Source organism: Chlorocebus sabaeus, chromosome 14 (genome assembly GCF_047675955.1).
Source record: "Chlorocebus sabaeus isolate Y175 chromosome 14, mChlSab1.0.hap1, whole genome shotgun sequence".
NCBI lineage: Eukaryota > Metazoa > Chordata > Mammalia > Primates > Cercopithecidae > Chlorocebus > Chlorocebus sabaeus.
The window spans coordinates 47,233,698-47,257,884 of NC_132917.1; the positions used below are offsets into that span (position 1 = coordinate 47,233,698).

Sequence of the window (24,187 nt, forward strand, 5' to 3'; positions counted from 1 at the left end):
TTTTTTTTTTTTTTTTTTTTGGTGAGATGAAGTCTCACTCTGTCACCCAGGCTGGAGTGCAGTGGCGCAATCTCGGCTCACTGCAGCCTCTGCTTCCCAGGTTCAAGAGATTCTCCTGCCTCAGCCTCCCTAGTAGCTGGGATTATAGGCCCGCTGCCACGCCTGACTAAGTTTTTGTATTTTTAGTAGAGACAGGGTTTCACCATGTTAGCCAGGATGGTGTTGATCTCCTGACCTTGTGATCTGCCTGCCTTGGCCTCCCAAAGTGCTGGGATTACAGGCGTGAGCCACCGAGCCTGGCCAGAATTTTAAATTTTAATATTATATTGAATTTCTTTTGGTTGGTTTAAATTGAGAAAGTTATTTTGTGTATATTCTCTTTTTTGTTAGCTTTCTGTAATTTGATTTTAATTCCTTATTCCTTGCATAGTTTGCTTCTGGTATGTGAAAGTGTACTCTCTAAGTGGATAGTAATTAGGAACAATTTATCTCAACGTCATTTATTGAATAATTTAAATCAAGAGAACGGACTCACTCTGTTATATTAAGCTTCTATACATAATTGCCTGCTTAATTGTAATGCCTAGTAAGGATACACTTCATTCTTTTTTTAGATGTTCTTTCACAATTTCATGTAAATTTTAGTTGTTTTGTTTCAAAAAAGAATTCCTATTGGACAATCTGTGGAAATACATAGCTTATTAATATTAGATCTAGTTTTCTCTTTTCATAGTTTACCTCTTTCTTTCTTCTGTCTTTCTGTCTTTCTTTAACTGAGTCACACTCTGTCACCCAGGCTGCAGTACAGTGGCATGATCTTGGCTCACTGCAATCTCCACCTCCCATGTTTGAGTGATTCTCCTGCCTCAGCCTCCCAAGTAGCTGGGACTACAGGTGCACACTGCTACACCCAGCTCATTTTGTATTTGTAGTAGAGATGGGGTTTCACCATGTTGACCAGGCTGGTCTCAAACTCCTGACCTCAAGTGATCCACCTGCCTTGGCCTCCCAAAGTGCTGGGATTACAGGCATGAGCCGTGGCACCGGTCCAATTCTTGTAGTTTTTTAATCAGTTGAGTTTAACATTTATATTCTTCTTTTAAATCTTCCAATAGGCAATTATCTTTATAAAGGTCCTATATAATCAAGACTTTGTTTCTGAATATTTTATGTAGTTTTTGCTATTGTAAATGAGATCTATTTTTCGTTGTGGTTTCTTGCTGTTATTACTGGTAAGAATTTAGTGAAACAAAGTACTTATGAGTATGTTTTTAAATTGTGAGATTTTGATTAACTTTTAAGAAATAAAATTCTTTCGTTTCTTAGAGCTTTTTGACGTTTCTAGGGTATATCCTTGGTTTGGACAACATACAACTATTACAAGTTTTGCACATTGAACATTACTTAGTAATTTTTAGGGAGAACATTTTAAATATTTAGGAAAAATATAAATAAAATGTAGAATACTATTAGGGACATATACATTATCAGCACTGTATCTGTTTCATATGAATCATTTTTATACATATAGAACTCTGAAGTCCTAATGAACAGAATTTTCCATCTCAATAAATAGAAACTCCTTAATAGTTGTGACTGAATAACTTATGGATAGCAAATTATTTAACTGAAAACAGTAAAATTTAAGTGGGAGGAAATATTTGCTTTATAATTTCTGTCTTTACCGATTATTTATAGGATTTTGTCACTTTGTTCTGTTTGCAGGTAGAAAACCATGAATTCCTTGTAAAACCTTCATTTGATCCTAATCTCAGTGAATTAAGAGAAATAATGAATGACTTGGAAAAGAAGATGCAGTCAACATTAATAAGTGCAGCCAGAGATCTTGGTAAGAATGGGTCATTGGAGGTTGGAATAGTTCTTTTGTCTATACAGTGTCTGTCTATATTGATGCCAGAATTATTTTATAAGTTTCCCGTCCCCAAGATGATGACTCCACATTCTTGTCAAACAGAAATCGCCCTACAGGCCCTTGTATGATGTCATTTAAACAAGCCCTATTTTAAATGTCACCTCCACTGATAACAGGATACTCCTAGGAGGATCACCAAACCCGATTCTCCTAGGAGTAGTGCATTGATTTGGCTTTGGGGTTTCCAAGCACTTCATTAATGCCAATTTTTGGAAAAAGTCTATCTTCCATACCAGCTTATTAATTCCCTATGGGTTCACACTTTTTTCTCCTCTGGATTTTCATCAAACATGTGTAAGGTGCTCAGTACAAAGAAGTTTAGAAATCCAGAACAAAACAGTGTATTTAAGCAGTAATAAACTTCCGGATAATCTGATGCCCATACCTACATATATAAAAAATTTGCAAATAGTTTCTGTAGAGAGTCCAAACATGGACTAGATCCCTAATTAAGAACTTTTGCATTAAAGTCCATCTTCCTCATTTCATAGCTAAGGATATTAAGGCTTAGAGAGTCTATGTATCTGGAGTTAAAGTTATTTTGTATTTCCTTAATAATTTTTGACTTAATAGAAAGGTAAAGTACCTGCAGATTTCTGTGTTTTACCATATGTTAACTTGTTTGGCTGGAAGTTTTTCTGCTGATAATTGGTTTTATGAGGGAAGAATCCTGTTAAGAATGCATCAGTGGACTGGGCATGGTGGCTCACACCTGTAGTAATCCTAGCACTTTGAGAGAGACCAAGGTGGGCAGATTGCTTGAGTCCAGGAGTTCGAGATCAACCTGGGCAACATGATGAAACCCTGTCTCTACAAAAAATACAAAAATTAGCCCGACATGATGGCATGCACCTGTGGTCCCAGCTACTCAGGAGGCTGAGGTGGGAGGATCACTCGAGCCAGGAAGGTCGAGGCTACAGTGAGTCATAACTGCACTACTACACTCAGCCTGGGTGACAGGGTGAGATCCTATCTCAAAATAAGAAAAGATAATGCATCATTGGCCAGGCACAGTGGCTCACGCCTATAGTCCCAATACTTAGGAGGATCACTTCAGCCCAGGAGTTCAAGACTAGCCTGTGCAACATAGACCACATTTCTACCAAATTAAAAGGAAAAAAATTTGCTAGGTGTGGTGATGCACACCTGTGGTCCTAGCTACTTAGGAGGCTGAGGTGGGAGGATTGCTTTAGCTTGGGAGGTTGAGGCTACAGTGAGCCATGATAGTACCACTGTATTCCATCCAGCCTGAGGGACAGAGTGAGAGTGACACCTTGTCTTTAAAAAAAGAAAAAAAATGAATGCTTCATAGTATACATTAAATTATTGCCTATTTTTTGATCTATTTTATTGAGTGCTAATGAGAAAATTAATGGCAAAAACTTGTTTTTTACGGTATAAATTAAGTTTAATTTCATTTAAAATTAAGTAAATTTGTTTTATTAAAAAGTATGTTGAAAGCAACATAAATAGCACTCAAATTGAGACAGAAACATTGTAACTGTAGTATAAGAAACATTAGGCTGGGAGTTGGGAAACATGAGTTCTAGTTTCAGCTTGGAAATTTTTTCTGAAGCTCTTTACAAATTATGTAATTTCTCTGCTTTTAACCACATTCTACTGTAGCATTAACATGTTGGATTCATTGTTTTCATTCTTAGACCTACTTTGGTCTTTAATTCTTAGACCTTAGTGTCATCAGAAATGCCATTGCACTTTGAGGATGTGAGCCTCATTTTAAATAAAGTTGTGATCCTCATGGCAGCCTCAGTTTACATGTGTTAAATAAACAGTATTCTATAAATACCATTGTCTTTCATGTTTGGTGATGTTGCTGTTGTTAACACTGCAGTGAAATGCATATATAAGCAAACTACGTTACGAACTCATGAACATGATCCTTTGTTTTGAAACTTTGATCACTGGTTGTTTGCAGTCTTTCATTGTGGAACTACTCTTTCCCTTTGAATGTTTTGAGAGGTTCCTTTGTTCAGATCAGTCCAATTTTATTTCTGGATTGGTCTCTACTTTCCCTTTCCTCACTGGTCAAGCGAGGTCTGTCTTTAGTTGTTTGCTACTACTAACATTTGAAGGCCATACTTCAGCAAGTACATTTGTAAATACTCTCTCCCTCTCTCTTAGTTTGCAGTCTAGAGATCATATTGGTTAATGAAATTATGAAGAGGGAACATATTTATAAAAACCCAGAAATTCTTGATGCAGAAAGTCTAGCTGATTGTGAACCCAAAATACCTGAGACAGGTCTCAACCAATTTAGAAAGTTTATTTTGCCAAGGTTAAGAACACATCTATGACATAGTCTCACAAGTTTCTGATGACACGTGTGCAACGTGTGCAAGGTGGTTAGGGTACAGCTTGCTTTTATACATTTTAGGGAGACATGAGACATCAGTCAACATGTGTAAGATGTACATTGGTTCGAACCGGAAAGGCAGGACAACTCGAAGCAAGGGGCTTTCAGGTAATAAGTAGATAAGAGACAAAAGGTTGCATTCTTTTGAGTCCTTGATTGACCTTTCACTGAATAGTCTGGCTCAGTGAATCTGCATTTTTACATAAACATTAGGGCAGAGGAAGCAATCAGAAATGCATTTGTGTCAGGTGAGCAGAGGGATGACTTTCTGTCCCTCACCTGTGAAGATAAGCTATCAGTTTACATTGCTAGGGTGAAGTTCAACAGAGTTGTTTGAGAGTGAACATCTGGAGGCTCACAAGGAATTTCCTTGTGGGCAAACTGTGAGGGAGGTATGTAGCTTTTTAATCTTTGTTGCTATCTTATTTAGGAATAAGATGGGAGGCAGGTTTGTCTGACATAGTTCCCAGCTTTACTTTTCCCTCGGCTTAGTGATTTTCGGGTTCTGAGATTTATTTTCCGTTCACATATCAATCAGATCATTTGGTTTGTGAAGTTTCCTATGCTTAACAGAAAATATGTGCACTAGTTTTCCTAGAGTTTCATTGTCAGAGTCTCAAGTTTTTGTTTGGAAATTGTATTTGGTCACATTAATTATACTCTATTAGTTCCAAAGAAATAACTTTGGTTAAGAAAATAATTCTCATGCATAACTCCACAAGGGTGGGGTTATACCTTAATCCATCCTCATGTGCTCATAACAACTGGGGCAAATGTGTTGCCCAGTGCTGGTGTTCTGCAGCCTTGGATAGGTTTACCCAGAAAGCAGCTTTCAAGTCAGAAACTAACTTCATAAGGGAGTTGAGGATTTTATAAATAGATATCCATAATTCATGTAGTTTTCAATAAGTAGTATTTGAATCTTTTCTGGTTAGATAATAATTGTGATGTGTTGTCATATAATAACAATATGTTTTTCATTATTTAAATAATTTTAGAGTTACATTGAAAAATGGCTGTAGGTATTTATGGAATACTTTTTCTTTTCTTCTTGATTATCAAGGCTTGGACCCTGGCAAACAGATTAAACTGGATTCCAGTACACAGTTTGGATATTACTTTCGTGTAACCTGTAAGGAAGAAAAAGTCCTTCGTAACAATAAAAACTTTAGTACTGTAGATATCCAGAAGAACGGTGTTAAATTTACCAACAGGTTTGCAAGTCATTATTATATTTTTAACCCTTTATTAATTCCCTGAATGCTCTAACATGATGTGAATGTTCTATGATAAGGAAGTTTTACTAATGTAGTCATCAGGTAAGAGTCAAGCTTTCTTCCAAATAGCAGTCAGCTGTCCCAATACCATTTGTTAAATAATCCATCTGTTCCCCACTCACTGAAGTGGTACTTTGGGTCTGTTTTAAAGAGTCTACTTTTACCTTGTCTCACCATTCTTTTGTCTACGCAAAATATATTTTATCACTTATTCTGTGTTACCATATCTGTTAGAGCTAGTTCCCGCTCATATCTCGGCTTTATTTTCATGTTTCTTTTATCTTTTTTTTTTTTTTCCCCCTGAGACGGAGTCTTGCTATGTTGCCCAGGCTGGAGTGCAGTGGCATGCAGTCTTGACTCACTACAACCTCCACCTCCCGGATTCAAGCGATTCTCATGCTTCAGCTTACTGAGTAGCTGGGATTATAGGCCTGTACCACCACACCTGGTTCATTTTTTTATTTTTAGTAGCAATGAGTTCTCACCATGTTGGACAGGCTGGTCTCGAACTCTTGGCCTCGAGTAATCCAACTGCCTCAGCTTCCGAAAGTGCTGAGATTACAGGTGTGAGCCAACGTGCCTGACCCACATGCTTATTTTTTGTAAGAAAACTGCTATCATTTATCAAGTTAAAAAAATTATTCTGGTATTTCAGTTGGGTGTTTAAATTAGTTTAGGGAAATATGAGGCCATTCACTAGATTCTAGCTTTTTTTTTTTTTTTTTTTTTTTAATCTTGTTTCATGTTGAAACAAATCTTAGCAGTTTTTTCTTGCCATTTTTCTAACTGATCTTAGGAAGTCCGTGAAGCAAATTATTGCTAAGTAAAAAAAAAATATTTTAAATTAATTAAAAATTTTTAAAATTATATTTAAAATCTTCTGTGGCTTATGGTGGGGGGAGGCTAAAGCCTTTCTCCTTTTGTACTGTTCTGGAAACTACTCCCTTCCCTCCTGAATTTTCCCAGAACTTTACAGGTAGCTTATATATATATGATCCTCTGTCATCTGTTTATTTAACAAGTACTTTGAGTGTCTGTTATATGCAGACATTCTAGGTGTTCAGACACCCTAGTAATTAGTTTGTTCTTCATAACTCTCAGTAAAGAAGACATGTATATTTCTCATTTTATAGGTGAAGAAGCTAAAACTTCACTTTTCCTCAGTTAGACGGCTAGTGCTGGTGGGTGCCTAAACTTAGATCTTCTGTTGCCAAATCTAGGTGTGTTGTTTTTCCAGCACACTAGAATCCTCCTGGTTCAAGAAATGTATATATTTTAGCTGGTATAAGATACAACTTTTGGGGTGTTCTAATCATCTTCAAGTTTTTTGTGGGTTAGTTATAACATATGAAAAAAGATTGGACTGAATGGCCGGCCATATGATGCCAAAAGTGAAAAAGTCACTCACTAGGTTATGACCTGTAGAATCTGGTCCCTGCCTGCCTCTGCTTTTATATTTTGCAACTTGTCCTTCACACAGTGGTCTCACTTTTATAATGTCTTTCCCTCATGCATTTCTTTAATTTTTTTTTTTTTCCTGTTTCATAGTAGTCTGTTTGTGCTGCTACTTGCCCCTGTACTGTTCTTGAGCTATACATGTCTGCTGTGCCATTGAGTGATTCCATCAAGGCCACAATTATCATCTTGATGAACTGATTTTCTCCCACTGCTGATAATTACTTCTCTCCTTTCTTTCTCCTTTACATCACCTCTTTTTGTTCTTAGTTTCATTCCCTTCTTGATTCCAGTTAATATTTTTTTCTTATTCTCATCTTCCTTGAGTATTTTTTATGTCAACCTCTATTTTTTGTTTTCTTTTTTTTCTTTTTTTTGGTGAAGGATTTGGCTTTGTCGCTCAGGCTGGAGTGCAGTTGCACAATATCGGCCCACTGCAACCTCCACCTCCTGGGCTCAAGCCATCCTCCCACCTCAGCCTCCCAAGTAACTGGGACTACAGGTGTGCCCCACTACTCTGTATTTTTAATAGAGACAGGATTTCCCCATGTTGCTCAGACTGATCTTGAACTCCTGGGCTCAAGCAATCCACCTGCCTTGGCCTCCCAAAGTGCTGGGATTACAGGATTACAGACGTTGTGCCCGGCTCAACCTCTAATTTTAATTTTCTCTTCAAATTGCTCAACAAGATTTAGTTTCAAGACATTTTCCTGGCTGTGCATGATGGCTTACGCCTATAATTCCAACACTTTGGGAGACCGAGGCGGGTGGATCACTTAAGGTCAAGAGTTCGAGACCAGCCTGGCCAACATGGTGAAACGCCATCTCTACTAAAAAATACAAAAATTAGCCGGGTGTGGTGGCACATGCTTGTAATCTTAGCTACTGTGGAGTCCGAGGCATGAGAATCGCTTGAACCTGGGAAGCAGAGGTTACAGTGAGTCAATCATACCACTGAACTCCAGCCTGGGCAACAGTCAGACTACGTCTCAAAAAAACAAAACAAACAAAACCAAACCCATTTTTCTTATTTCGAAAACTTATAGTATTGAAAGATATTTTTGCTACAGTAATGAGAAGTACTGTTTGTGTGTTCGTTTGTGGGTTTTTTTGTTTTTTCTTTGCTTTCCTTTTTTTTTTTTTTTTTTTTTTTTTTTTTTTTTTAGAGACAGAGTTTTGCTCCTGTTGCCCAGGCTGTAGTGCAATGGCGCTATCTCAGCTCACCACAACCTCTGCCTCCCGGGTTCAAGTGATTCTCCTGTCTCAGCCTCCTGAGTAGCTGGGATTACAGGCATGCACCACCACACCTGACTAATTTTGTATTTTTAGTAGAGACGGGTTTTCTCCATGTTGGTCAGGCTGGTCTCAAGCTCCCGACCTCAGGTGATCCACCTGCCTCAGCCTCCCAAAGTGCTGGGATTACAGGCACCCTGCCTGTGTTTGTGTTTTAAAAGGGCTAATGGCTTTAATTTTTTTTTTCTTTCTCTGAGACGGAGTTTCCCTCTTGTTGCCCAGGCTGGAATGCAATGGCGTATTCTTGGTTCACCGTAACTTCCATCTCCTGGGTTCAAGCAATTCTCCTGCCTCAGCCTCCTGAGTAGCTGGGATTACAGGCACGCACCATCATGCCTGGCTAATTTTTGTATTTTTAGCAGAGACGGGGTTTCTCCATGTTGGTCAGGCTGGTTTCGAACTCCCAACCTCGGGTGATCCACCCGCCTCAGCCTCCCAAAGTACTGGGATTACAGGCGTGAGCCACCATGCCCGGCCGACTTCAATCTTAAATAAGGATTCCATTTAAATATTTTGTAAAAGGGCACAGGTCATATTTTTACTCAGGGGAATATAGTTATAGCAGGAATTGTGCCATTGCGCTATTCCAAACAGCATAAAAGAATGTTAATAAATTGAATTCTAACCGCATTTGTCCCTAAGGAGTTGTCTGTTTTCCACTTGTATTTCCATTTTAATTATTGTTTTGATGTTTCATAGGATACTTTGGATATGTTTCATGTAGTACACATTGCTTCTAGTACACATTTTAATATTTTTAATAAAACTGTTATCTTGATTTGCAGCAAATTGACTTCTTTAAATGAAGAGTATACCAAAAATAAAACAGAATATGAAGAAGCCCAGGATGCCATTGTTAAAGAAATTGTCAATATTTCTTCAGGTAAACTTAATAGAAATAGTAATGTTCTGAATGTTGCCTGGCTTTTGGTAATAGAAAAAAAAATCATGATATTTGAAGTGTGTTTTGTTATTTTCTAAAACCATTACATTTTGACTTTAATATGTTAGGTTTCCTATATAAAATGAGGCATGGTATGTTACAGTAGGACACATAACTGGAAATTACTCTTGTACATAGAAACAAAACATAGCAGAAAAGCACAAAACTTACTATAGTTGTAACAAGGACAGGAAACACTAGGGCCTACAACATACTAATGTCTTGGGTCATCTATGGGCTCATGAGGCTCTAGGTTATGGAAGTAAATACCACTGAAAAGCAAATATTAATTACACACGAGGCAGGCTTTTTTGAGTTCTGTGTGTCATTTTGTAGATTTTGAGTTCATTCTAGTGGCACCACTTGAGATCATTTTCATGTAATTAAAGGAACACAGCAACCTGACACTGTTATTGCCCTTAGAATGGAATGAGTATATGTTTAGCACAAAGTAGGTGGTGATGTGTTAAGTTGGAAGGCTTTGCCGATCATGGTGTGTATGTTGACTGTAACCTTTATTGTGCCTTTAAAAAATATACTCAAGAACTACCTTACCCAAGTAATTAAAGTTAAAATTACCAGTCATGGGACAAATGACCTGTACTTCCTGGTGTAATATAGAAGGAAGGACACAGTATCACCTATATGGTATTCTTGACCAAAATATTTAACCTGATTTTAAACAAGTAAAAATTCAAATAAATTTAGATTGTGGTGCATTCAAGGCCTGAACTTTAATAAATGTCCATGTCATGGCTGCAAAAAAGAAATCAAAAGGTCTTAAAGAGACAGGGCAGCCAAACGCAGTAGACAGTTGTTGATTAGACCCCAATTTAGAGGTTGGAGCTGAGGAATAGCTATAGAGGACACTATTGGGGCGAATTGAGAAAGTTTAATATGAGACAATATGGTGTTAGCGTCAGATTTCTTGTGTGAAATGGTAGTCTTATGATTAGGAGAATGTCCTTGTTCTCAGGATATGCATGCTAAATTATTTAAGGGTAAATATTTTTTTGAAAGGTTATGTGCATGAATAATTCTGTAAATTGTGTTGCTATTATGAATTGTCATAATAAATCAAAAGGAAACATAAAACTCAAAAGGTTTTATTTTAATACACTTTATGTATTGTTGAAATGAATGGAATTGATTTGTAAAGATTACATTTTTGCTTGTTTGTATCAGAAAGCAGTGACATAATAATCTTCTAGCTGAATTATGTTTCTTAGGCTAGATTGCATTTTAAAGAACCCTATAAATACCATTTATTTGAACTATGGATCTTCCTTAAAAAATAATATTTATTAAGCACTTAGCAGGGCAAAGTTTTTAGATTTTAACATTTAAATTGAAGATTTTATATTAGAAGTCAACCTGAATTTAAATGAAACTTCTTCTTGGTTTGATATTACATATTACGAAATATTTGTATTTAAAAATATAATGGAGGCTGGACATGGTGGTTCACACCTGTAATCCCAGCACTTTGGGAGGCTGAGCTAGGAGGATTGCTTGAGCCCAGGAGTTTGAGACCAGCCTAGCCAACATAGGGGGACCCTGACTCTACAAAAAAATCCCCCCAAAATTAGCCAGGTGTGGTGGTGCATGCCTGTAGTCCCAGCTACTCAGGAGGCTGAGGCAGGAGAATCACTTGAACCCAGGAAGTCAAGGCTGCGGTGAGCCATAATTATGCTACTTCAGCCTGGGCAACAGAGCAGAGGTTGCAGTGAGCTGAGATCACGTCACTGCACTCCAGCCTGGGCAACAGAGCAAGACTCCATCTCAAAAAGTGTAATGGATCACTTTTATAATTTTCTATCATACAATTAAGTCACAAAAGGTTAAGAGCCAGTTATGTGACATGCCAAGTATAGACTCTTAATTAAGATGCTTTGGTTTGCTTTTGGTATATATGTATGTATGTATGTATTTGATGGGGTCTTAACATGTTGCCCAGGCTTTAGTGCAGTGGTGTGATCGTGATTCACTGCAGCTTCAACCTCCTAGGTGCAAGCAATTCTCCCCACTCAGTCTCCCAAGTAGCTTGGGACTACAGGCATGTGCCACCACACCTGGTTAATTTTTTAAAAATTATCTTTTGTAGAGATGAGGTCTCACTATGTTGCCCAAGCCGGACTCAAGCAATCTTCCTACCTTGGCCTCCCAAAGTATTGGGATTACAGGCGTGAGCCACCCTGCCCAGCCTAGTTTTCTTTTTTTACTATAAACTTATTCTTGTCAGTATGCTAGCAATTTTACAAGTTTTAAAGTAGTTATAGCAAGTACTTCACTCATGTTTAATTCTTAAAGGCTTATATTGCTATATAATAGGGTAGTGTGAATTCTTCCTTTCTTTTTCTTTAGAAAAATGTATTCGGTAAAAGTAATAAATTTTAAAAGTATATTGAGGCCAGGTGCTCACACCTATAATCCCAGCACTTTGGGAGGCTGAGGCGGGTGGATCACCTGAGGTCAGGAGTTCGAGACGGGCCTAAGCAACATGGTGAAACCCTGTCTCTATAAAAGTACAAAAATTAGCTGGGTGTGGCGGCAGGTGCCTGTAATCCCAACTACTCGGGAGGCTGAGGCAGGAGAATCGTTTGAACCCAGGAGGCGGAGGTTGCACTGAGCCGAGATCACACCATTGCACTCCAGCCTGGGCGACAGAGCAAGAGCAAGACTCTGTCTCCAAAAAAAAAAAAAGATATACTGAAACAGAGGAAGATAATTATTTCTGCTTGGCCCCATTGTTAAGTTGATTTTTATTTTGGAAACATTTGATTGCTGTTACGGGGAACAAGGGAATAAAAAATGAGTTAAATTTCCAGCCCCTTGATTAAACTAATAATTTTTGGTTTTCCTAGAATTAAACGCTTTTATCTTGAATGTTCTGTGAAGCTTTTGACATGATTGACAGCTGTATGATAGTCTGAATGACATGTGGGTCATGTACCAGCCCCTCCAATCTGTTAACATTTAGAATCTTTTCAGAAAAATTAAAGCATTGTTAATTTTCTTCATGTTTTTTGTCTAGCATGTGTCAGAGATTTTTTTAATGTACCTATTAATAGTGTTTAGTTTTAATACTCTAGAACAGTAGAATCTTGGAAATGTTTTAAGTGACAATTAGAGATTTAAATTTATGCTGACATTCTCTGCATGTGATACTAAAGAAAGCCAAACTGTCTTACGGTCAGTTTGTACAATATACCAGGCCTTGATGGTCACATTTCAACATGCTACCTTTTTGCTTACATGTGTCTTACGATGATTTTGAGGTGCCATTCTGGTTTCTCAGATACTTAAAATATAGAAAAAGGTGTGTCTTAAAATTGAGAGAATGTCTTAGATATCACTGCACCGTTTCTCTTAACCTAATCAATATATTATCAAAGTGTCTCCTTGTTAGTTTTCTTTTTTAAAGCTCTACACATTTCTTTATAAACAGCTGTATAGTTTTATATTTTAGTGATAAGGGAAGGTACTCTACTTTTGTTTTTTGTGTGTTTTTGTTTGTTTTTGAGACAGAGTTGCCCAGGCTGGAGTGCTGTGGTGCAATCTCAGCTTACTGCAACTTCCACCTCCTGGGTTCATGCAATTCTGGTGCCTCAGCCTACCGAGTATCTGGGATTACAGATATGCACTACCATACCTGGCTAATTTTTATATTTTTGGTAGAGATGGGGTTTTGCCATGTTAGCCAGGCTGGTCTTGAATTTCTGTCCTCATGTGATCCCCAGTCTCATGCGATCTGCCCGCCTCGGCCTTCCAAAGTGCTGGGATGATAGGTGTGAGCCCTCAACCCAGCCAGTACTCTGTTTTTGATAGCTATTCACAATGGGGAAGGATGTAGCAACACATTTTAACCCTATGTTGAGTTTTAGGGGGGTTCCTTTCAAATTTTGTTAAGGCTATTTTTGTTAATTTTTTTTAAAAAGTGTAAGTTAGGAAATGTGTTTTGAATTCCCAAATGGGGGGATTAAATGTATTCTTACAGCTTATATCTGTTTATTATTCAGTATTCCTGTGTACATTTTCTGTTTTTATTTTTATACAGGCTATGTAGAACCAATGCAAACACTCAATGATGTATTAGCTCAGCTAGATGCTGTTGTCAGCTTTGCTCATGTGTCAAATGGAGCACCTGTTCCATATGTACGACCAGCCATTTTGGAGAAAGGACAAGGAAGAATTATATTAAAAGCATCCAGGCATGCTTGTGTTGAAGTTCAAGATGAAATCACGTTTATTCCTAATGATATATACTTTGAAAAAGATAAACAGATGTTCCACATCATTACTGGTAAAAAACCTGGTTTTTGGCCTTTGTGGGGGTAACATGTTTTTTGTTTGTTTGTTTGTTTGTTTTTAATCTTGGAGTAGAAATATATTTAAACTTGATGGAGAAAATTCCCACTTCTTAACATGAGAAAGAGAACATATTATTCTTACCAGTTAGTAATCTACTCACATTTGGATTAGAGGGAAGATTTAGAAGGTGAGATAAAAGCTTATAAGAGAATAATGTATTCCTTGAAACTTGTTCCACAGGTTCAGAACATTTAGAAACAAATATCCCTTCACACTCAAAGCTTACCTTTGAGCCAGTCCTCCAATACTGAGGTCTTTGAAAGTCAGGCCGAATTGGCTATGGGAGGACCTCAGGTTAGGGTACGAATTATTTTAAAACACGGCGCTATATTCATGTGAAACTCGAAAAAACTAGCCTTGCATATAGACTCATGTATCATGTCTCCGCTGAGATGTTTGAGAGGTCTTAACTAGATCTAGAAAACAAAAAAGGAAGTAGGAGTTTTGGGGCAAATATATTTGGGAAACGGTTGATTGTATTTTCTTTCCCCAAATGGATTTTCAAGTTGTTCATATAATCTAACCCCAACAAATAAATCGCCTGTTTTTCAAAAGAAGGATCCTGTCTTCAGGTTTTTGTGTGGGGTTTAAGTGGTTCGAAAGATTTGACCATACTGATACACTCACTAGTAACCTCATTTACTAATGAGTAACAGTTTTGAGTTAATCAGTTAGGCCTGCACTACTTTTCTGGAAATCAATAAATTATCCCACAGACAGCCTTGTGAGCCATGGGAAATGTGTATATGGTCTTTCTAGGCCAGAGTCAAATTACAGGTATATTTTTCATGGCTTCTCTTGATGAAAGGCCCAGTATCAGTTTGTCTGAAGAAATAATAGCATTGCTTTTGGGGGTAATATGGGCAGTAACTTTGTCCACATCTTTGGGCAGCCTGTGGTTCTGCTTTTGTATGCCACGTCAGTGTGAACCTACATGATTAGTCATCATTGTACAGCTTAGGACTAACAGTCCATTTATTAGTAGCAGAAAGAAATTTAAAATCTTGATTTCTGATATAATTTGTTTTGTAGGCCCCAATATGGGAGGTAAATCTACATATATTCGACAAACTGGGGTGATAGTACTCATGGCCCAAATTGGGTGTTTTGTGCCATGTGAGTCTGCAGAAGTGTCCATTGTGGACTGCATCTTGGCCCGGGTAGGGGCTGGTGACAGTCAGTTGAAAGGAGTCTCCACATTCATGGCTGAAATGTTGGAAACTGCTTCTATTCTCAGGTAAGTGCATCTCCTAGTCCCTTGAAGATAGAAATGTATGTCTCTGTCCTGTGAGAAGGAGAGGTATATTTGCAGATTCTCATGTAAAAACATCTGAGAATGTTTGTCTTAGTTTAATAGTTGTTTTCCTGTGGACTTTATATACTTTGTATTATCTTAAAAGAGTGATTGATGATAGCTATGGAAAACTTTGATTTTTAAAGTTGTCTCTTTAAGTAGACAGTTTATAAGCTACTGGTACTAGCTCACCTTATAAATCTCCACTACCATGTTTTCACTTGCACTGTTCACACTTCCTGGAATGGTCCTTCTTGCCCTTTATCCAACTTCTTTCTAATTTTTAAGTCCCTGATGATGGAAATGCTACTTCTGTAGTGATTTTTCTCATCATACGACCCTAAGGTCATGGGTGTTTTTCTCTGAACTCCTCTTTGAGATGCCTGTAACTTAAACCACATTTATATTTTAGACATTACTGAAATGTTTTGTCTTTATTTCACTTTTTAGGAGCTTCCTTGAAGGTAGGGACTATACCTTCTATTTCTTGGTTTCTTTTTTTTAAAGTTTTTTAGAGAGACAGAGTCTTACTCTGTTGCCAGGCTGGTCTCGAACTCCTGGGCTCAGGTGATCTTCCTGCCTTGGCTTCCCGAAGTGCTGGGATTACAGGCATGAACCACTGTGATCCTCCTTGTTTCTTAGTATCTTCTAAAGTACTTTGAATATAGTAGGTGCCTAGTAAATTATGTGTTGATTTAACTTCTTTGAGGTTCTGTTGTTTGTGAAGAATTATAAAAGCAATACAAATGTTTGTGTAGTAATTAAGCAACAGGTTAATATTCATGAATTAAAAGATTAAAGAAATAAAGCATGTTAGCTGGCAACTCACAGAAAAAGAATTAAATTGCCAATGAGCACATGAGCACATGAAAAAGTAGCAAATGTATGTAAGTTTCACCCCCTTACATATATTTGGTTAAAAATGAGAGAAGAATGGTAATAGCTGGTATTGGTAGGACTGTGGCAGGCACACAATTTACATAACCACCAAAAGTATATGCAAGTATCTATGTCACCACACCCTGGTCTCATCTTCATTCAGTTTTATTTTTATTTTTTTAATCTCGGCCGATTTGATTGGCACGAAATGAATGATAGCTGCCTTATTTGGAATTCCTTTGATTACTACTAGTGTGCTTGACAATGTAAAACAATATTTATTCAAAATCTGTTTTCCCTTTCATCCATTGTTTATTCATGTTCATGCCCGTTTTTTCCTTTTCTCCTTCCTTCCTTCCTGCCTTCCTGCCTTCCCCTTCCTCCCACCCTCCCTCCCCCACATACACAGGTATGTGCTACCATACCTGACTAGTTTTTAATTTTTTTTTTTTTTTTTTTTTTTTTGAGGCAAGGTCTCACTATGTTGCTCAAGCTGGTCTGGGTTCAAGTGATCCTCCCACCTTGACCTTCCAAAGTGCTGGGATTATAGACGTGAGCCACCATGCCTGGCCCATGCCCATTTTTCTGTTGAAGTTTTAGTGCTTTTTATTGACTTTGTTTATATATTAAGATAATTAATCTACTATGTTTGTGGCATATCCTTCCCAATGTATTGTCTTAATTTTGTTTTTGTATGTGTATGTTACCACATTTTATGTGATGGGAAATTTCATGTAATTATGTGCTTCAGGTCAGCAACCAAAGATTCATTAATAATCATAGATGAATTGGGAAGAGGAACTTCTACCTACGATGGATTTGGGTTAGCATGGGCTATATCAGAATACATTGCAACAAAGATTGGTGCTTTTTGCATGTTTGCAACTCATTTTCATGAGCTAACTGCCTTGGCCAATCAGATACCAACCGTTAATAATCTACATGTCACAGCACTCACCACTGAAGACACCTTAACTATGCTTTATCAGGTGAAGAAAGGTATGTACTATTGGAGTACTCTAAATTCAGAACTTGGTAATGTGAAACTTACTACCCTTGAAATCCTCAGTAATTGCCTTATTCTAAGTTAGTGTAAATTGTTGATGTTTTTATAGAACCCATTTACCCCTTAATTCACAGTCTGGGGACAGGAACATGTACATATTTCTGTATCTCGTAGTAGGACCACTCATTCTAAAGCATTCACAGAAAGAATTATCTGTTTTTGTTTTTGTTTTTGTTTTTTTGAGACAGAATCTAGGTCTGTTGCCCAGGCTGGAGTACGATTCTCTGCTCACTGCAACCTCCGCCTCCCGGGTTCAAGCGATTCTCCTGCCTCAGCTTCCCGAGTAGCTGGGATTACAGGCGCCTGCCACCAAGCCTGGCTAATTTTTGTATTTTTAGTAGAGACGGGGTTTCACCATGCTGGCCAGGCTGGTCTCGAACTCCCAACATCAGGCTATCCACCCCTCTTGGCCTCCCAAAGTGCTGGGATTACAGGCGCGAGCCACCGCGCCCGGCCAGAATTATCTGTACTCTTGAATGTCACCATGGAGGGATTTTCTGCCACCTCCCATTTCAGTACGTTTTCTTGTTGAATTAGGATAACAAACAATATGCTTTCAAGTTCCAAAGTTCTAGCTGTTATTGTTTAACAAAATCTTCATTATAATTAGCTTATTTTATGCTCAAGAGTGTTATAAAAACAGGTTCATTTAAAACTGGGGGTTCCAGAAATCTTAAAATAGTAGTTATCACATGCAGAGTGACTTATCTATTGTTATTTCATCCTTTCAGGAAAGTTTGTTATTCGTGGGCTTGGGATCTAGTCAGATCCCTGTATTGATGAGATTAACATAATATAAGGCTTTCAAAGGTTTTAAAAATCATACTATAAGGATTGATTTCATTAGTCACCAGAATAACTTTTTCAGATGGCGCTCTGATTTTCCACGAACACGTTTTTCTGCATCAGTTGGTTACACATGAGTGAGATAATCTTGGTTCTTTATCCTTTGTTATTTATACTTCATTGGGAATCCTTTTGAGTTACTGTATTTGTGTCATTATTATTATTGCTGTAGAATTCAGGAACTTTTAGTAGATCTGGCAGTTAGCATGAAATTTGCTTTTAAATCATTGCTTGTGTTTTGTAAGCTATGGAAATGTGTTCAGAATGTTTTTTAAAAGGCCAGATGAAGTGTGAAGATAGAAAAACTTCATCCTGGGGGGAGGGGGGAGGGACTGCACTGGGAGTTATACCTGATGTAAATGATGAGTTGATGGGTGCTGACGAGTTGATGGGTGCAGCACAGCAACATGGCACAAGTATACATATGTAACACACCTGCACGTTATGCACATGTACCCTAGAACTTAAAGTATAATAAAAAATAAAAATAAATAAAATAAAATAAAATACAAAGTTGTGAAAAAAAAAAAAAAAAAACTTCATCCTTCACTGTGGATGTTTAACAAACATTTGCTTCTACTTTATTTTTGTTTGCTTCCTTTAGTCGTGCAAAGTGTCCAGTTCTAGAATGCATGAGATACATGACAAAGCCAAAAAATTTTTTGCAGTTGATAAATAATTGTGGCAAAAACAGCTCTATAATAACTTTGCAATCATCATTTGATTAAATGCTTAAAAAGTCTTGACTCAGTTTTAATTATTTCCTGCAAATAATAAATCAATATTTTTAATTAAATGCTACTCCAAATTAGTGACACTTTTACATGTCTTTCTTTCTCCCTCCCCTTCTCTCTTCACCCCTTTTCCCCTTCCCCCTTTCCCCCTTCTCCCTTTCTCCCTTCCCTCTTCCCTCTTCCCTTCCCTTCCCCCTTCCCTTTCTTTGTCCCTTCCCTTCCCTCCTCTTGCCCCTTCCCTTTCCCTTACCCTTCACTTCCCCTTTCCTTCCCTCTTCCCTTCTCCCTCCCTTTCCCCTCCCCCTCTCCTCTCCTCCCTTCCCTTCCCTTCCCATGAAATGAGAAAGCCTCAGAGATATTGGCTTGATTAATTTTTCTTTAGATATTTATCTAAGCCTTTAAGATTTATCTGTTGAGCTTTTTCATCTCCTATTTTTATTTTTTCTACGTTTGTCAAGGATAAAATACAGCACTGTGTGCCAAGTCATAATCACTTTTCTTTTGAGACTTAATCAAAATTCCTTTAACTGTTACTCTGATACATTTGGCTAATGTATTTGAAGTAATCCAAAATTAAGTTTTCTAATGACAAGGTGAGAAGGATAAATTCCATTTACATAAATTGCTGTCTCTTCTCATGCTGTCTCCTCACGCTTCCCCCAAATTTCTTATAGGTGTCTGTGATCAAAGTTTTGGGATTCATGTTGCAGAGCTTGCTAATTTCCCTAAGCATGTAATAGAGTGTGCTAAACAGAAAGCCCTGGAACTCGAAGAGTTTCAGTATATTGGAGAATCACAAGGATATGATATGGAACCAGCAGCAAAGAAGTGCTATCTGGAAAGAGAGGTTTGTCAGTTTGTTTTCATAGTTTAACTTAGCTTCTGTATTATTACATAAACAGGACACTAAGATGAAGGTTTTTTGGTGTTTTTTTCCCCCCTCTGTGTTTCTAGTGCTTATTTTTAAATCAATTTGTTTGATGGCAAAGAATCCATTTCTGTGTCATTTTGATTTCTGCATGATCAAGATTCGATTTCAAGTACCAAAGTAGGAATAAAGGAATATAGTAAAGGAATAGGTTTAAAATTAGTCATTTCACTAAAATTAGTTATTATAGACTATAGCTAGGTACATCTTTGTTCATGAATGAATATATCAAGTTCAGTTATTAAATTACATATTAGGTAAGAAAAGGACAAATAAGAAAGCATGATTCATAATTCCTGCCCTCTATTTGTTTAGAATTTAGTTGGGGAGATAAGAGTAACGAATGTGACACAGAGAATAAAGTGGCATATGACAAATATTTATTCAAAGAAACCATTATGGATGGGATGTTTCAGTTCTCATAGGAGAAGTGGATTTTATGGTGGCTTTTCTTTGAGTATGGGTCATATTTGGGTGTTCACACAGAAAGACCCAAACATGTGCCTAATTTTTAAATTAATTAGTTTATTTTCTTTGTGATGGAGTCTCTCTCTGTTGCCCAGGCTGGAGTGCAGTGGTGTGATCTTGGCTCACTGCAAGCTCTGCCTCCCGGGTTCACGCCATTCTCCTGCCTCAGCCTCCCGAGTAGCTGGGACTACAGGAGCCCACCACCACACCCGGCTAATATTTTGTGTTTTTTAGTAGAGACGAGGTTTCACTGTGTTAGCCAGGATGATCTCGATCTCCTGACTTCGTGATCCGCCTGCCTCAGTCTCCCAAAGTGCTGGGATTACAGGTGTGAGCCACCACGCCCAGCCCTTTTTTTTTTTTTTTTAAATTAGAGGATTACTAGTTCTCCTCAATTATAAAAATAAAAGAATCTTATTTCACTGCCTGGTCCTGGAAACATTTACTGCAGTATACATTGTGACAACTTTTTACTTGTTATGTTTTTCGCTTTTACCTGTGAATTTCTTATTGTTCTTATGTGAAGGATAGATAGTTGCTACAATAATAATAGATGACGTGTATGGTTTTTGAGCCTGAAAAGTATAGTTTTATCTGCTGTACCTATACAAGCAGGAGAAATATAATTTGTTAATAATTTTAGGTATGGCAGGCTGCCATCCCAAATATGAAGTGGTCTTTGTATTTGCACTTTAATGTGTTGAAATCGTAGCTTTCGGTGATCCAGGATTAGGCCGACTCTTATGTAATCCCTTGTTTCCAATTAAAATAGACGTTGTGTACTTTTGATAACATTAATTACAATGTATTTTGAGCCCTGTGAGGTTGGTAACATTATTCCCATTTTGTGAATGAGGAATGTGTGTTAAGGAATTTGCCCAAGAGTCACATAGCAAGTAATATTCATGCTCTCTGAAGCAGCAATAACTTGGCAATAAAATAAAAAAGAAACATCATCTGTATGTGTTAACTTTTCAGTGACAGTTTCTGCCTTCCAGTATTCTTTGTAAACCTTGAATTATTTTTTTCATAGAGGATTAAAGTTTATCAGTTATAAAGGTGAAGGAATTTGGGAACTAGACAGTGCACACATAAATAATAAATACGTTCTTCAAATATTGGGTGGGCTAACGTGGGAGGAGTTTGAGACCAGCCTAGGCAACATAGTGAGACCCTTGTCTCTAAAAGTATGAAAAATAAAAAAAATTTCTAAAAATGGGTGATGTGTTTAGATGGAAATGAAACAATTTGTCACGGTCTAACAAGACTTTTAGAAAAGATATTTTAATTACTAATGGTACATTCACATGTTTTTCAGCAAGGTGAAAAAATTATTCAGGAGTTCCTGTCCAAGGTGAAACAAATGCCCTTTACTGAAATGTCAGAAGAAAACATCACAATAAAGTTAAAACAGCTAAAAGCTGAAGTAATAGCAAAGAATAATAGCTTTGTAAATGAAATCATTTCACGAATAAAAGTTACTACGTGAAAAATCCCAGTAATGGAATGAAGGTAATATTGATAAGCTAATTGTCTGTGATACTTTTATGTTGTTTTATATTAATTCTTTTTCCATAGTGTTAACTGTCAGTGCCCATGGGCTATCAACTTAATAAGATATTTAGTAATATTTGTCTCTGAGGACATTTTCAAAGATCTTTATTTTGAAAAATGAGAGCTGTAACTGAGGACTGTTTGCAGTTGACATAGGCAATAATAAGTGATGTGCTGAATTTTATAAATAAAATCATGTAGTTTGTGGAATTTGAGATGCATTGTAGTTCTTTGCAGTGTGACTTCTATACACATTTGTTCCCAAATATGTTGGAAGAAACAAATAGTCCAGAGACCTTGTAAAAGATCTTAAACTGGAGGGCTCCATGGAGATCTTTGCCAGTGACTCCCCCAGAGTGTCCATCTGTTGGCAGGAGCCAGGTTGGCTGCATACGCATTAGCTAAGGAGCTTATTATACATCCAGAGTCCTACAGTGAGCCTCCATCCCGTCTGCCATTCTCCCATCCCTGGTCTATGATAAGACTTAGAAATCTGCATTTTAACAAAACCTTTCAGGTTGAGAACCCTGATTTAGTCTACTTCTTCTGTTTTACAATAAAGAGATGAAGGGGTTAAGAATTAGCAGCTAATCCTACGCAATGTGAGGGAAAAAAGACAGTCCTTTTAATAAATGCAGTGGACTGGTGGTGTATCCATATAGGAAGAAATGAAATTGGACCCCTAATTCATGTCATATATAAAAATCACCTCCACTTTGGGAGGCCAAGGCAGGCAATCACTTGAGCTTAGGAGATCAAGACCATCCTGGACAACATGACAAAACCCCATCTCTACAAGAAAATGCAAAAATTAGCCAGGCATAGTGGTGCGTGCCTGTAGTCCCAGCCACTCAGACAGCTGTGGTGGGAGGATCACCTGAGCTGGGAGAGGTTGAGGTTGCAATGAGCTGTGATCATTCCACTGCATACCATCCTGGGCAATACAGCGATACTGTGTCTCAAACAAAAAAAAAAACCAAAAAAAATCACCTTCAGTGATTTTTAGACCAAATGTACAAGGTAACAGTATCAAGGTTTTAGTGTTTTGTAGTTCTTCAGAAGATAACATAGGAAAGTATTTTTATGTCCTTGACTTTGGGAAGAATTTAAGTCACAGAAAAACATCATCCATAAAGTTTGACTTATTTAGCTAATTGAAATTAACAACTTCTATTAAAAGGCACCACAAGTGAAAAGACCTGATTTATAATGGAAGAACATACTGGTACCATATAAAATATCAAAGAGCTGGGCATGGTGTCCCATGCTTGTAGTCCCAGGAGGCTGAGGCAGGAGGATCACTTGAGCCCAGCAGTTCAAGTCCAGCCTGGGCAATATAGCAAGACTGCCTTTCTTTTCTTCTTTTTTTTAATACCTGGAATAAAGAACTCCTATAAAAACACTAAGAAAAGGGGTCACTTAAGAATCTCATTAACAAAAAGAATCTGAATATTTTTCCAAGGAAGATATGCAAATGGACAGTAAGCACATGAAAAGATGCAGATCAGGGAAATGCAAGTTGAAACCACAATGAGCTACAACTTCACACTGATTACGATAGTTAAAATCAAAAAGTCAGATGGTAAGTACTGGCAAGGAAGTGGAGAAATTGAAACTCTCATGCACTGTTGGTGGGAATGTAAAATGGTGCAGCTGCTTTGGAAAACAGTCTGGCAGTTCCTCAGACAATTCCACTCCAACGTATATCCAAGTGGAATCAAAACATATGTCCCCACAAAACTTGTACACAAATGTTTATAGCAGGATTATTCATAATAGCCAAAAGGTGGAAACAACCCGAATGTCCATCAGCAGATGAATGCATAAACAAAATGCGGTCTATCCATACAATGGAGTCTATTATTGAGTCATTAAAGGAATGAAGTACTGCTACATGGTACAGCTTGGATAAACCTTGAAAACATTGTGCTAAATGAAAGAAGCTGGTTACAAGAGTCTACACATACAATTTCATTCATGTGAAAGTTCAGAATAGAGACAGCAGTAGAGACAAAGTAGCAGTTGTTCAGGGTTGGTGCCAGGGAATAGGGGGTAGGTGGGGTGAAAGCTAAAGGATACGATGTTTCTTTGTGAGATGGAAGTTCTAAAATTGGTGATGTTTATACATGTCTGTGAATATACTAAAAACCGTTGAATTGTACACATTAAATGGATGAATTGTGTAGGAATTATTTTTTAATAAAGCTATTTTAAAAAATTCAGACACTTCACCCAAGAGGAAATCTAAGTGGTCCATAAACATGAAAAGGTCTTTAATCACCAGTCAGAAAAATGAAAATGAAAACCACGCCAGGCCACCTCCAACCTCCCCACCTCCCACCACCATAGTGACAAGCATTTCAAGTGTAGCAGTTCCAGCTGTTGGTGAGGATGTGGAATAACACAGCTAGGGGTGTTCAGATTATCTGGTGAAATTGAAAAGATGCGTGGGACCCAGCAATTCTGCTCTTAGCTGCATACTCTAGAGATGCTTTTGCCCATTGTGCTGCGAGATGTATACAGGAATGTTCCTAATACCCCCACACTGGAAACAACTCAGCAGTGAAAATGAACTACAGCTACACAAAATAACATAGATGGAATCTTAAAACGTTTAGTAAAAGAAATGATACAAAAATGGTAGTTTTTTCTCATTTATGTGAAATTTAAGAATAGGTGGTATTGTTTAGGGATGCAGTCTTTGGGATGGCAACTATAAAGAAAAAGTGATTGTGTCAATCAGGAGAGTGATTGTCTTTAGGGAAATGGGGT

The 24,187-nt window shown here is 37.6% G+C and overlaps 1 protein-coding gene across 2 annotated transcripts in view; it reads left to right on the top strand.

Moving 5' to 3' along the window:
• The window catches only part of MSH2 (mutS homolog 2), a 101,285-nt gene that overhangs the window by 50,717 nt on the left and 26,381 nt on the right, over nt 1-24,187 (top strand). Inside the window, exons 9-16 of one of the 2 annotated variants that reach the window (XM_007970712.3) lie at nt 1,726-1,849; nt 5,371-5,521; nt 9,118-9,215; nt 13,333-13,578; nt 14,679-14,883; nt 16,571-16,818; nt 19,140-19,312; nt 21,180-21,630. In XM_007970712.3, the coding sequence (XP_007968903.3) occupies nt 1,726-1,849; nt 5,371-5,521; nt 9,118-9,215; nt 13,333-13,578; nt 14,679-14,883; nt 16,571-16,818; nt 19,140-19,312; nt 21,180-21,350 (1,416 nt within the window). In that variant the 3' untranslated portion in view covers nt 21,351-21,630. Of the gene's footprint in view, nt 1-1,725; nt 1,850-5,370; nt 5,522-9,117; nt 9,216-13,332; nt 13,579-14,678; nt 14,884-16,570; nt 16,819-19,139; nt 19,313-21,179; nt 21,631-24,187 lie in introns of those variants that run through there. The other variant, XM_073022953.1, reaches the window with a different exon arrangement.